The sequence below is a fragment of the Leishmania mexicana genome, chromosome 14 (genome assembly GCF_000234665.1).
Source record: "Leishmania mexicana MHOM/GT/2001/U1103 complete genome, chromosome 14".
In the NCBI taxonomy this organism is placed as follows: Eukaryota; Euglenozoa; class Kinetoplastea; order Trypanosomatida; family Trypanosomatidae; genus Leishmania; species Leishmania mexicana.
The window spans coordinates 244,044-257,434 of NC_018318.1; the positions used below are offsets into that span (position 1 = coordinate 244,044).

At 56.8% G+C, this 13,391-nt stretch overlaps 4 protein-coding genes across 4 annotated transcripts; all 4 read right to left on the minus strand.

Annotated features, from left to right (window-relative positions):
• Positions 1-14: 14 nt before the first annotated feature.
• Positions 15-914, minus strand: LMXM_14_0680 (putative fatty acid elongase; the record flags this gene model as incomplete). The annotated part of the gene is made up of 1 exon (XM_003873391.1): positions 15-914. One exon carries the CDS (start codon positions 912-914, stop codon positions 15-17), a length of 900 nt encoding a protein of 299 aa, XP_003873440.1.
• Positions 915-2,827: 1,913 nt separating this feature from the next.
• On the minus strand, positions 2,828-3,727 carry LMXM_14_0685 (putative fatty acid elongase; the record flags this gene model as incomplete). Its single annotated transcript, XM_003873392.1, has 1 exon — positions 2,828-3,727. One exon carries the CDS (start codon positions 3,725-3,727, stop codon positions 2,828-2,830), a length of 900 nt encoding a protein of 299 aa, XP_003873441.1.
• Positions 3,728-5,108: 1,381 nt separating this feature from the next.
• On the minus strand, positions 5,109-6,116 carry LMXM_14_0690 (putative fatty acid elongase; the record flags this gene model as incomplete). Its single annotated transcript, XM_003873393.1, has 1 exon — positions 5,109-6,116. The coding sequence occupies one exon, from the start codon at positions 6,114-6,116 to the stop codon at positions 5,109-5,111; it is 1,008 nt and encodes a 335-aa protein (XP_003873442.1).
• A 3,914-nt stretch (positions 6,117-10,030) lies between these two features.
• On the minus strand, positions 10,031-11,008 carry LMXM_14_0700 (putative fatty acid elongase; the record flags this gene model as incomplete). Its single annotated transcript, XM_003873394.1, has 1 exon — positions 10,031-11,008. One exon carries the CDS (start codon positions 11,006-11,008, stop codon positions 10,031-10,033), a length of 978 nt encoding a protein of 325 aa, XP_003873443.1.
• Positions 11,009-13,391: the final 2,383 nt, after the last annotated feature.

A 13,391-nucleotide genomic window follows, 5' to 3' on the forward strand; every position in this document is an offset into this window, starting at 1 on the left:
CCCTGCTTGTACCGCTACTGAGCCTTCTTCATTGCTGCCGTCCCGCCGTTCGGGACAGCGGCGACATCATTATGCTTCGCGGCAGCCGAGCGCGGCGGCGTGGACTTCAGGTAGCTGTCGTAGAAGAGCTTGCTGAAGAGGATGAAGTAGGACATGTACATCATGAAGCCCAGCCGTGCATTAGCCGCGTTCGAGTCACAGCGCTTGTTCGTGAAGGAGAGGATGTACAGTGTGTAGGCCTCGGTGAACATCCCCACCACCATCTGCGCAATCTGGAGGAGGGTGATAAACGGCGCGAAGGGGCGCACGTACTTGCGGTACCCGCAGGAGCAGATGAAGTAGTAGAAGTACATGATGGAGTGCACGCCGTAGTTCATCCCAGCGAACACGAGCCCACCGGAGATGTTGTACATGTACGCATGCCAGCAGTACAGCATTGTGGTCACGTGGTGGAACCAGTGGAGAAAGCGAACGGGCTTCTTCTGAAAGACAAGGAAGGCGGTGTCGAGCATCTCCGGGATCTTGCTGAGGATGAAGAGGCATACAAAGGCGCCGACGGGGCCATCGAAGAAGATGTTTCTGTCCCAGTAGCAAAACGCGTTGTACATGCCGCCTTTCCACTGGATATTGCCACCGTTGATGTAGTCGTGCAGCGTGAACTCCGGCACAAAGATTGTGCGATACAGCTGTGGGAGGCAGTAGTAAGCGCGCAGGGTGGAGAAGACGGTCAGCAGCAGGTTCCACGCCATGTTCAGCTGGCGCAGATCGAAGGGCTTGCGGTTTTTCATGTACGCGTCAGGGATGTACAGCACCATCGCCACGTACGGGATCACAAGGAGAACTGGCACCTCGATGTGGTCGCCCATCCACTGGCAGACATTATCGCCCCTGAAGGAGTCGAGAAACTGCACCATCTTCCTGGGTTGCCTGCTGAAAAATATGTACGGGAGGGGGTGGGGAGAGGGGAGGCGAAGTCTGCTACTGCTACCACCACGTGTGTGTGTGTGTGCGTGTGCTGGCGAAGAGAGTAAGAGAAACAGCCCCGGGGGAGTGTAGTGTCCGCAGTTGGCGCTGGCGTGTCTGTGTCACAAGGAGAGAAGGGTGGAGAGAGAAGGACGCATGAGTATGATGCCTCGCTTCCACGCACGCACCGCTCGTAACAAAAAAGTGCTCATGCGCCTCAGCTCTGGTATCGGAGGTGAAGGGAGGAGGCCACATAGCCACGGCTACCTCAGCGACAAGAGCCACGCCGCCCGGCCAACGGTGTCCTGCCGCCACTGCTCCGGCAGACGCGGCAGACACGCTTTTCCACAGAGAGAAGACTCGACCGGCAACGCAGCTCTCCACGAGGGCGCCGTCTCTTCGTCACCCGTTCCGATCGCCCCGCCCCCCCTCGCGCTTCGTTCTTATCTTCTTTAGTGCGCATCATACCGATCAAAGAGAAACGACCCCCTCCCGCTTCACACACACACACACACACACACACACGCACACACACACACACACACCCACACACACACACACCCACCCACACACACACACACACACACACCCACACATGCACACACACAAAGTGAGACAGAGCACAGCTGGGCCAGAGATGGCGGGGTCTGCAGCGAGCACGCATAAAAAAAAAACAACGAAATGAGGCATGACGCTAAAGCAATGCGCACCACGACACACCGACAGGAGAACGGCTTTTTTCAACGTGTCCATTCTCCACCGTGCAGCCGCGCCAACGCTCCACTCCACCCTCTCCCCCGCCCCGGCCCGCCACAGGCTCCCGGCACCGGCAGGCAGCGATGGCCGCGTGGCGTACGCTGGGGTCGCGCTGACGCTGTGCCCATCATACGAACCGTGCACACGTGTGCACGCTCGCATGCTGCTCCAACGCATGCGCCATCCCACGGCCTGCCCGCCGGCCTCAGTGGCGGTAGATCGCACTGAGCCCCCCACCCTTGCGTCGTAGGTGCTCGACACTGTCGCCACCAGAGGTGGCGCGGCGGGGTGGGGGCACCGGACCCTGCGATGCCACGCTGGGGTGTCCCCAGGTCGTGCGGGCACGTGCACGGACACAAAAGAAAACGGGAGAAGTGGGAGAGGTGAGTTGGGGGTGATGTCGGGATCAGCTTCCTTATCGTGAAGGAGGCGTGACAGCGGATGGGAGGGGGAAGACAAGAGGAAAAGAAAAATGAGAAACGCACAACTTCGATGCGCCTCGGCCATCGCCGTCGCCGCGCTCTCTCTCGCCTTCGCGGCGAGTCGGCCCATCTGTCGCCCGTCGCTCTCCACACCGGTCACTCGTTTCCTCAGTGCCCGCTGGCCACGGATACCCGCGGCCACCGCAGACGCGGCTGAACCGTTTTTTTTGTTGCCCTCCAACCCCACGGCCCCCACGCCATCACACCCTTGCCCGCGTGACATCCGGGATGAACAAGTGGGACTGGCATACACGCGCTCCGCCTGCTCATTCCGTAGAAGCGGGTCCAAACAACCACCGCCACCAATGTCTCGAGGGTGTGCGGGTAAGGTGTGCACGCAAGGGGTGGGGGTGGACAGAGGCCAGGTTGTGGAGGGAGGCTCGAAGTGAGGACCGCGCATGCCGCAATCTACGGAGACGAGAGGAGGCAAACACACAGAAAAGTACACGAAAGAGGGGCAAGCGCGTGGGGGACAACGTAAAGGAGTGCGAGAGGGGCGCGGGGGGGGGCGGGTGTGCGCGCGAGTATGCGAGTGGTGCTGGCCGAGCGCAGGACGACAACGTCTCAGGCAGCGACGGAGGCGAGAGAGGGGTTGCGCGGAAGGCGAGAAGGCCCTGCTTGTACCGCTACTGAGCCTTCTTCATTGCTGCCGTCCCGCCGTTCGGGACAGCGGCGACATCATTATGCTTCGCGGCAGCCGAGCGCGGCGGCGTGGACTTCAGGTAGCTGTCGTAGAAGAGCTTGCTGAAGAGGATGAAGTAGGACATGTACATCATGAAGCCCAGCCGTGCATTCGTCGCGTTCGAGTCACAGCGCTTGTTCGTGAAGTAGAAGATGTACAGTGTGTAGACCTCGGTGAACATCCCCACCACCATCTGCGCAATCTGGAGGAGGGTGATAAACGGCGCGAAGGGGCGCACGTACTTGCGGTACCCGCAGGAGCAGATGAAGTAGTAGAAGTACATGATGGAGTGCACGCCGTAGTTCATCCCAGCGAACACGAGCCCACCGGAGATGTTGTACATGTACGCATGCCAGCAGTACAGCATTGTGGTCACGTGGTGGAACCAGTGGAGAAAGCGAACGGGCTTCTTCTGAAAGACAAGGAAGGCGGTGTCGAGCATCTCCGGGATCTTGCTGAGGATGAAGAGGCATACAAAGGCGCCGACGGGGCCATCGAAGAAGATGTTTCTGTCCCAGTAGCAAAACGCGTTGTACATGCCGCCTTTCCACTGGATATTGCCACCGTTGATGTAGTCGTGCAGCGTGAACTCCGGCACAAAGATTGTGCGATACAGCTGTGGGAGGCAGTAGTAAGCGCCGCAGGTGGAGAAGACGGTCAGCAGCAGGTTCCACGCCATGTTCAGCTGGCGCAGATCGAAGGGCTTGCGGTTTTTCATGTACGCGTCAGGGATGTACAGCACCATCGCCACGTACAGGGTCACAAGGAGAACTGGCACCTCGATGTGGTCGCCCATCCACTGGCAGACATTATCGCCCCTGAAGGAGTCGAGAAACTGCACCATCTTCCTGGGTTGCCTGCTGAAAAATATGTACGGGAGGGGGTGGGGAGAGGGGAGGCGAAGTCTGCTACTGCTACCACCACGTGTGTGTGTGTGTGCGTGTGCTGGCGAAGAGAGTAAGAGAAACAGCCCCGGGGGAGTGTAGTGTCCGCAGTTGGCGCTGGCGTGTCTGTGTCACAAGGAGAGAAGGGTGGAGAGAAGGACGCATGAGTATGATGCCTCGCTCCCACGCACGCACCGCTCGTAACAAAAAAGTGCTCATGCGCCTCAGCTCTGGTATCGGAGGTGAAGGGAGGAGGCCACATAGCCACGGCTACCTCAGCGACAAGAGCCACGCCGCCCGGCCAACGGTGTCCTGCCGCCACTGCTCCGGCAGACGCGGCAGACACGCTTTTCCACAGAGAGAAGACTCGACCGGCAACGCAGCTCTCCACGAGGGCGCCGTCTCTTCGTCACCCGTTCCGATCGCCCCGCCCCCCCTCGCGCTTCGTTCTTATCTTCTTTAGTGCGCATCATACCGATCAAAGAGAAACGACCCCCTCCCGCTTCACACACACACACACACACACACACACGCACACACACACACACACACCCACACACACACACACCCACACACACACACACACACACACACACCCACACATGCACACACACAAAGTGAGACAGAGCACAGCTGGGCCAGAGATGGCGGGGTCTGCAGCGAGCACGCATAAAAAAAAAACAACGAAATGAGGCATGACGCTAAAGCAATGCGCACCACGACACACCGACAGGAGAACGGCTTTTTTCAACGTGTCCATTCTCCACCGTGCAGCCGCGCCAACGCTCCACTCCACCCTCTCCCCCGCCCCGGCCCGCCACAGGCTCCCGGCACCGGCAGGCAGCGATGGCCGCGTGGCGTACGCTGGGGTCGCGCTGACGCTGTGCCCATCATACGAACCGTGCACACGTGTGCACGCTCGCATGCTGCTCCAACGCATGCGCCATCCCACGGCCTGCCCGCCGGCCTCAGTGGCGGTAGATCGCACTGAGCCCCCCACCCTTGCGTCGTAGGTGCTCGACACTGTCGCCACCAGAGGTGGCACGGCGAAGGGGCTCCCGCACGGGAAAGAAGACAAGAGGAGAAGATCGTGAAACGTACATTTTCCTTTTTTAAGTGGTGTGTGTGTGTGTGTGTGCTGGGCATGCGTGCAGATGAGGAAAAGTTCCGCTAACGGGTGCTGGCGAGGTAGCGGACAGAGTCGCGTGTCTGCAACTCGCCTCTCCGTTTGGACGGATCCGCACAGACGTTGTGCGGAAGGGCACTTACTGGAGTTCACGGCCCGGAGAGCCTGTGGCGACTTTACAGTGTCTGTTATCGTTCTTTCCGAACCTCTGTGTATTAGTGACGCCTCTTCACCTGGTATACATTCGGCACTTGCTTGGCCAGCATTATGGGCGCGGCATCAGAGGTCAAGGTGTCGTCAGAGGCCCCCTCGACGGTGGCCACAGCTTGCCCAATACACAAGAGGCGCTTGCGCTTGTGGCCAGTACGCGCCGAGGCCTCCGTGTTGCCATTTTTCTTGCCACTGCTTAGGTAGCTGTCGTAGAAGAGCTTGCTGAAGAGGATGAAGTAGGACGTGTACATCATCAGCCCGACGCGTGCGTTCGTCGCGTTCGACTGACATCCCTTTCCAGATACATACATGTGGTACAATGTGTAGGCCTCGATGAACATCCCCACCACCATCTGCGCAATCTGGAGGAAGGTGATCAAGGATGCGAAGGGGCGCACGTACTTGCGGTACCCGCAGGAGCAGATGAAAAAGTAGAAGTACATGATGGAGTGCACGCCGTAGTTCATCCCAGCGAACACGAGCCCACCGGAGATCTTCATGGCATACGAGTGCCAGCAGTACAGCATTGTGGTGACGTGGTGATACCAGTGAAGGAAGATGACGGGCTTCTTCTGAAAGACAAGGAAGGCGGTGTCGAGCATCTCCGGGATCTTGCTGAGGATGAAGAGGCATACAAAGGCGCCGACGGGGCCATCGCAGAAGATGTCCGCGTTCCGCCCGCACACGCCCTCGTAGAAGTTGCCGTGCAGGATGGTCATTCCACCGTTTGAGAAGTTTCTCACTGTGAACTCCAAGACGAACAGCGACTTGAAGACCTCTGGAAGGCAGTAATAGGCGCCGGAGCAGGAGAAGAGCGACAGACCCAAATTCCAAATGAGGTTCAGAGCGCGAAGGTTGTACGCGGGGCGATTCTTCATGAAGGTGCGCGGCACGTACAGCACCATCACAATGTAGAGCACCGTGACGACGGAGGGAATCTCCAGGTTCGCGCGCATCCACGCACACACGGCATCGCCACGGAAGTCGTCAAGGTAATGGAATGAATCGAGCATCCCGAACAGGAAGGGGCACGGAGGACGGCGGGTGAGGCAAGGGAGGAGGGGGGAGGGGCAGAAAAAGAAATAGCCACGAGCAATTCGCAAAGGAAAAACAGAGATAGAGAAACCACACAAGCACAGGCACGATCGGGGCAGCCTTGTTTGTCGATGTAGCGTATCTTCTCGAAGCACAGCGCGACGGCTAAACTGAAGTGTGCGAGAAAACGCCACAGGGAGTAGAACGATAGCGGCAGAGAGACGGGAGGGATACTGTGAGGGGGAGGGGAGGAGGAAGGAGGGATGGATGGATGGATGGTGGATCGGTGGCACTGGCTGGAGTGCGTAGCCAACACAAAGGCGTGCACTCAATCAGAGAATGCGGACAGTGGAGTAGACACACGCTGACGAAGAAAACGGGGAGGAGGAGGAAAAAAAAACGCCCACGCCAACGGCACCCCGTGCAAGATGGGGAAGAATACCGAAGCAACAAAGGGAAAATAATAATAAACGAAATCTCGCAACGCGAGATAGACGGCGAAAAAGGCCCGTGAGTAAAGCAGGAGGGGAGAGAGGAAGGTGCGTGCGTGTGCGTGTGTGCGTGCGTGTGTACGAACGTGCGATACGACGACACTTTTATACCCCCCTCCAAAACAATAAAAAAAGCGGAGCTTACGAAAGAAGGCCAGGAGATCCCTGCTTGCCTTCCTTCTCCTCCAACAACAAAAATATATATATACACACACAGACACAGTAAAACCAACACCCACCACCAACACCCACGAGGTGAAGAAGAGGCGGAGGGAGGCGGGTGGTTAGGGGTGTGTGTAGGGAGGAGGAGGGAGGAGGGAGGAGGGGGGGGGGGCGCTTCAGATTGCGGAGAGCGACCCCTTCCCAGCCGGGGTAAAGTGACCAACAACAAGAAGGTAGCGAAGGGACAGAAAAAAAATCAAAACAAATCAAAAGTGCCGGAGGGAAGGGCGAGCGGTCTGTGTGGGTGGCTAAGCTATCACTGGACGGGGGAGGGGGAAAACGAAAAAAAGAAATAGGCAGATATATATATATATATATATGTATACATATGTAGGCAACTAAGCGTACTTCCACGGGACACACAGGATTCCCTCCTCCCCCACCCCCAAAGAAAAAAGAAAACAAAAAACAAATGACAACCGACAGACAGAGCGTAAACACTACCGCCTGGATCAAGAAAGACCCACCGTATTAAAGTACACAAAAGCGAGAGGGGGGGGGGGGAGGGGGAAACAAAAGAAACGCGCTCAGTAATGGTCCAAGGGAGGCGGAGGGATGGAGAGAGGACACGAACAGAGCACAGAAAGCGCAGAGGAATGCGAAGAAGAATCTCTACGAATAAAAAAAATGTAACGAGAGAGGGAAGTCGGAAGACTCTTCCTCACACACACACACACAAACACAAGCACAGAGATGAGCTCACACGAACGTGAAGGAGAGAACAAGAGGAAGAATATAAAGATAACGACAGCGGAAAAATACACTACACACAAACACACAACGCAATGTCGAGGAATCAAAATGCGTCGAGACAGCTGAGGACAATGACAAACGTGTTCGGTCGAGGCTTCTGCCGCTTCCACTGGTTATATCCTTCTTTTTTTTTACTTGTTATTCGTGCGCCTTGCAGCCACAAATACGCACTGTTATGCGTTTAGTTGCCTTATGTGCCTTCGTGATAGAAGAGAAGGGGCGAGGGGAGTTGGATGAGGATACGGAGAGCAACAGGAGCAAGCTCTAACGTACTTTGTGCCGAACTTCCGAGACGCAGATAGAGAGGGGTATGGATACGAGCACTGCTTTGATAAGGATAAACACCGCGAGCTGGTGGTGGTGCTGCCGCTGTGCTCGTGTCTGTACGTGTTGGTTGCGATTATCCGGTCTCAGTAAAGTGGTTTGGGAGATGGACAGAGAGAGCGAGAGAAACCAAGAAAGTGATGATGTGTAAGGAGAAGGCGTCGAGGAAGACCAAAGTTGCCCTGCATCACCGTTGTCCCTGAGGAAACACACGCATACATATATATATATATATATACATGGAAAAAAGAATATTTTGTGCCCCTCCCACCCTGTGCATCTCATGCGCCTTTCCTCATATATATATATACAAATGCATTCTTTTTTTTAAGTTTGGATCGTCGATTTGTTGACGGGTGCTCATCTCGATTTGGAGTTCCCAACAAGAAAGGCGCGCGTTGCTTCCGGGCATGTCAGCAAACAGCAGCAAAAAAAAAGAAATAGAAGCTCACCAGCGGGCCTCTCACACCATCCGCTCATAGAAACGAAAAAAAAAAACGATACAAAAACCGAATGCGTATCGCCCGTGCGTACAGGCGATACGCACCCATCTACGCAAGCGCGGATCTTGTGTCCCTCGTGAGTACGGGACGCGAGGCAGAGAGGGGAGAATGGGGAGAAGGAGGGGGGGGGCAAAAAAGCTAGGGATAAGGAGAGTGCAGAGAGGCTTGGGTGGAGGGAGGTCGTCATACCCACAAACGGCCTCACGCTGCACTCCATGCACTTCCTTCGTTCCACTTCAGCCCAATACCCCCCCCCCACACACACTCGCATGCGCGCGTGACTCCAAACACCAACACCCTTTTTTTCTTTTTTTTCACCGCCCTCAATGGAAACGAAAAACAACAACAACAAAACATGTTGCACATGCCAGCGTGGGTTAAGTTGCTGGCGCGTGACGGAGGGCGGTGGCGCGTGCGTGGGCTTCAAGCCTTGCTCGCCCCGGAACTGGTGCTCCTATTTTCACTTCTTATGCATGTCTAGAAACGCGTGTCTCGAACAGAGGAAGAGCGCCGCCTGTTGCCTGCTTCTACGTGCGAGAACTTGTGTACACACACATATGTATGTATATGTATATATATATATATATGTGTGTGTCTACACCCGCGCGGGAAAAACAAAACACAGAAAAGCAAAAAAAGCGGTGAGGAAGAGGAGCGTACAAGACTACATGGAGAGGTGGTGGTGAACGTGAGCAGCAGGACAGGAAGGACGGAGAGCAACGGGGGAATGCGTATGTATGTATCTCCATGTGAGTGTGTGGAGGAGGGGGGGTTGGGAGCAGAGATGTGGCGAGGATGAGATGAAGGAGAGAGCGTGGTGCCGGCACACACGCATACACATGCACATACACATACCCGTTATAAGAGAGCCGCCTGCGTAGCAGCTGCACCATCCAACAAGCATAACAAAGACACCGACACGCGCAAGCGTGAGCGTTGGGCAAGGGCGCACATACACTCTCCCAAGGAAGCGGGAGGGGGAGGGGTGGGGTGGGGTGGGGAACAACACTGATAAAGGACAAGAGGATCAAAAAAGGGGCTCGCGCTCAGGCACGATTCACACACCCACACACCACCACACGCCTCATGCGCAAAAGCCGCAGGAAAACAAACCCAAACGGGGAGGGAGGGGGAGGATGAGGAGGCGCGGAGAATAAAATGAAAGGAGGGGCAAGCTTCAAGCAGACACAAAACATACAAAAAAAAAGTACACACACGCACACATACATATATATACATACACATATACAGATATATATATATATATACACACACATAGAGGCGTAAACCAAAAAAAAAAATCACAGCCTGTGCACATACGCTCGAAAGCAAGACAGAAGAAGCCAAACAATAACAATATGATGTGGGAGGGACATAAGACACGACACAAGAGGAGAAAACGTTCGAAACACCGCAGGAGACACGCACCGTTGCGTTTCCGTGTGCTTTTTTTTTCGTTGCCATATATGCACACTACACACGCACACAAGCACGCTTGCGAGCTGCCGTCGCTTCGGCTGCCTCCGTGAGTCGCCCGCTGGCGGGTGCGCTGCTGTGCCGACTCTCTCTTCGGCTTCAGCTTGTTGCTCCCACCCCTTGTTAGCTCACCTTCGTATCGCGCCGCCTTTCGCGACCATCGCGTTTCTTCAGTACGTAGTTGTCTCGGAAAAGCTTCACGAAGAGGATAATGTAAGAGAGGTACATGACCGTGCCAAAAGCCAGCGACGCCGCGCTCGTGTCGCAGCCTCCGGGGTGCGTCACGTACAGCCGCGTCGTGTACAGGATGAGCGCCATGCCAGCGAACATCTGCGCAATCTGGAGGAGGGTCACCATCGACGCGAAGGGGCGCACCAGCTTACGCTGCCCGCACGCGCACATGAAGTAGTAGAAGTACATGATGGAGTGCACCAACATGTTCATCACCGCGAAGCCCAGTCCGTTGCTGATGCCGGAGACATGCGCGTGCCAGCAGAAGAGCATGACGGAGGCGTGGTGGTACCAGTGAATGAAGGGGATCGGCTTGTGCTTGAGCAGCAGGAATACTGTGTCCATCAGTTCAAAGATCTTGCTCAGGTTGAAGGTGAGGACCCAGAAGGCGGTGGCGCCGTCCTCGAAGATGTTGCGGTTCCAGTAACACAGGGAGGTGAACAGACCCCCACGCACGTGGGGGTGCTGGTCCCACTCGCCCGTTGTGCGGTCCTTCTTCGGTGCGAGTCCCGGCAGTTCGCGGTCCGTCATGGTCACGACACGAAACAGGAACGGCGCACAGTAGCAGAAACCGATCGTGGAGGCGATGCTGAAGAACAAATTCCAAATTGCAACGACAGGGACCAGCCCCGGCATCGGCTTGTCCCCGAGCAGGCGTGGGAACACGTGCGGCCCGGCATGCACAAGCAACAAATAGCCGGCAACAATCAGGAGCGGAGTGTGGGGTGATGCGCACATCCACTGGTGTGCCTTGCCGCCCTTGAAGTTCGTGATGTAGTGGTGGGCCCACATGAAAGGATTTGAGAGGGAGGGTGACCAGGCCGTCAGCGACGCCGCAGTCACCGTAATGCTCGACGTAGCTGACTCCATTGCTTTCTTAGGTTTGTTTTTTCGAATGTTATTTGCTCGCCTGCGTGCGACTGTGCGTGACCACGGCGAGCTGAAGAGAAATGGGTCGCGTGAGCACAGGTAAAGGGACGCCAGAGTGGACAAGGGAGAAAGTCCACAACAACAGAAAGCAAGAGAGTGGCTGAGGGGGAGGGGGGGGGGACACACGTCGTACGCGCAGAGTCTTCTGGGGTGACACGAATTTGACGTGGGTGTGTGGTGGTGGTGGCTGCTGGACTGCTGCGATCCTTATGACTTCTTTGATCCTTTTTTTCTTTGCTGCGTCTCCCCGTTGTGCTTCAGTTGTTCACCAAAGATATGGTGTGATGAGCGCTGCGCCCTTCGATTAAAAGTCAACCTCCCTCGTTGTCGTTTTCCTTGCGCGGTCGTTGTGAAGGGGGAGGAGGGGGAGGGGGGGGGGCGGCAGAGAGGTGAGTGACGGGGAGGCTCGCAGATGCAACGGCGGCTGAACAGACACATGCAGAGAGAAAAAAAGGCGAGGGCGACTCGGGAGTGGCGCTTGGCGCAGCTCGAACATTGTGCTCGCCTGCTCCACGCGCCACCACCATTCCGTCCCTCACGCACACGCCGCCAGGCTTCGGACACTCCGTGGCAAACTCGTGCGTCGTCGAAATCCGCCTTCCACACCAGCGCCACCCTAACCGAGGCTTATGAGGAGTAGGAATCAGAGTGGAAGGTGAGGGAAGGGAGGCTGCGTGAGCGAGTTGTCCCCCCCCCTCCCTCCCGAGACAAGCCTCCCTTCCTGTACGCCTTTGCGGCGCACTGTTGATGTGACGTTTTCCTTTGTAGCTGCGGTTTCCTTGTGGCGCTTCCGTGGTTGTTCGTCGTAACGACACACTTGGAGAGAACGCAGTGCGAAACGCGGCACCACCGCAGATGGTGAGCAGGCGATTCAAGGAGAACCGCGGAAGATGAGAGTGACCAACACACGCACGCGGTTTCGTGCCTTCTTCGGTTGGTATGCTTCGCTCACACCTCAGGGGGGAGGAGGATGCAGACCTACACGTCCCTGGAGGCACAAGGGAGAAAAAGACTACTCACACCACGGGGAGGGGGAGGGAGGGAGGGAGAGAGAGGTGCAGGGGCACACGAAAACACAACAACGAGAAACATGCACTGCCACATCACCTGTATCATTCCCCATAACGGACACACTAACAACACGTATGTGACACCCGCCATCTACATCATGAGAGCGTGGGAGCAAAGGGAAGTGGGGAGGGGAGGCGGGAAGGAGGCGAGAGCGCCCACGCCTCGCTTTCAGTTGGTTTTCCGGTTTGTGTGTGCCCGCACGACCTGGGGACACCCCAGCGTGGCATCGCAGGGTCCGGTGCCCCCATCCCGCCGCGCCACCTCTGGTGGCGACAGTGTCGAGCACCTACGACGCAAGGGTGGGGGGCTCAGTGCGATCTACCGCCACTGAGGCCGGCGGGCAGGCCGTGGGATGGCGCATGCGTTGGAGCAGCATGCGAGCGTGCACACGTGTGCACGGTTCGTATGATGGGCACAGCGTCAGCGCGACCCCAGCGTACGCCACGCGGCCATCGCTGCCTGCCGGTGCCGGGAGCCTGTGGCGGGCCGGGGCGGGGGAGAGGGTGGAGTGGAGCGTTGGCGCGGCTGCACGGTGGAGAATGGACACGTTGAAAAAAGCCGTTCTCCTGTCGGTGTGTCGTGGTGCGCATCGCTCCTCATACTTTTCTGCCTCTCATGCGGTTGTGCGTCGTCGTCAGTAACACGCAAACAACAAGAGCAGCCGCAGTAGCCGTTGGGAAGATGTAAAAGGTTGGGACGTGCTGAGCTCAAGGTCATATGTCAGCCTCCATCAGCGGGGATGGCCGACAGTAGTGGTGCAAAGAAAGGTCAAGAGAGCGCGGCACGGTTTTCCGATCTGTTTGGCTTGACTTCATAGGTTTGTCTTGCTGTGCGCGCGCATCTTTCCTGGGATCGATGTGTGTGGATCATTGCGCTTGCATGCGTGTGTAGGTGCGGCTCCACGACGCGCATGCGAGGTCCGGCAAGCGGCATCACGCGCAGAAGAACAACACACGCACGCACCCTCCTGCACCGGTGCTCATGTCCTAAGATGTCAAGCAAGAGAGCACGGAAGAAGACAGAGAGCGAGAAAAAAGGGAGGAGGGGAAGGGTAAAGGTGCAAGGCGCGCAAGAGAGAAGTATGCGCGTGTGTGGGAGTGCACTGTGCGAGGAGGCACGCCCGTGCAGGCGTGAGCGAGGAGGTCTGCGTCCATGAGTTCGTCAGCCAGAGGAAAGTCTGTAAGCGTGGCCCCTGTCGGGCACCGCTCTACACACACCTGCGTGGGCAACCCCTAGGATGGACTTTTTTTTT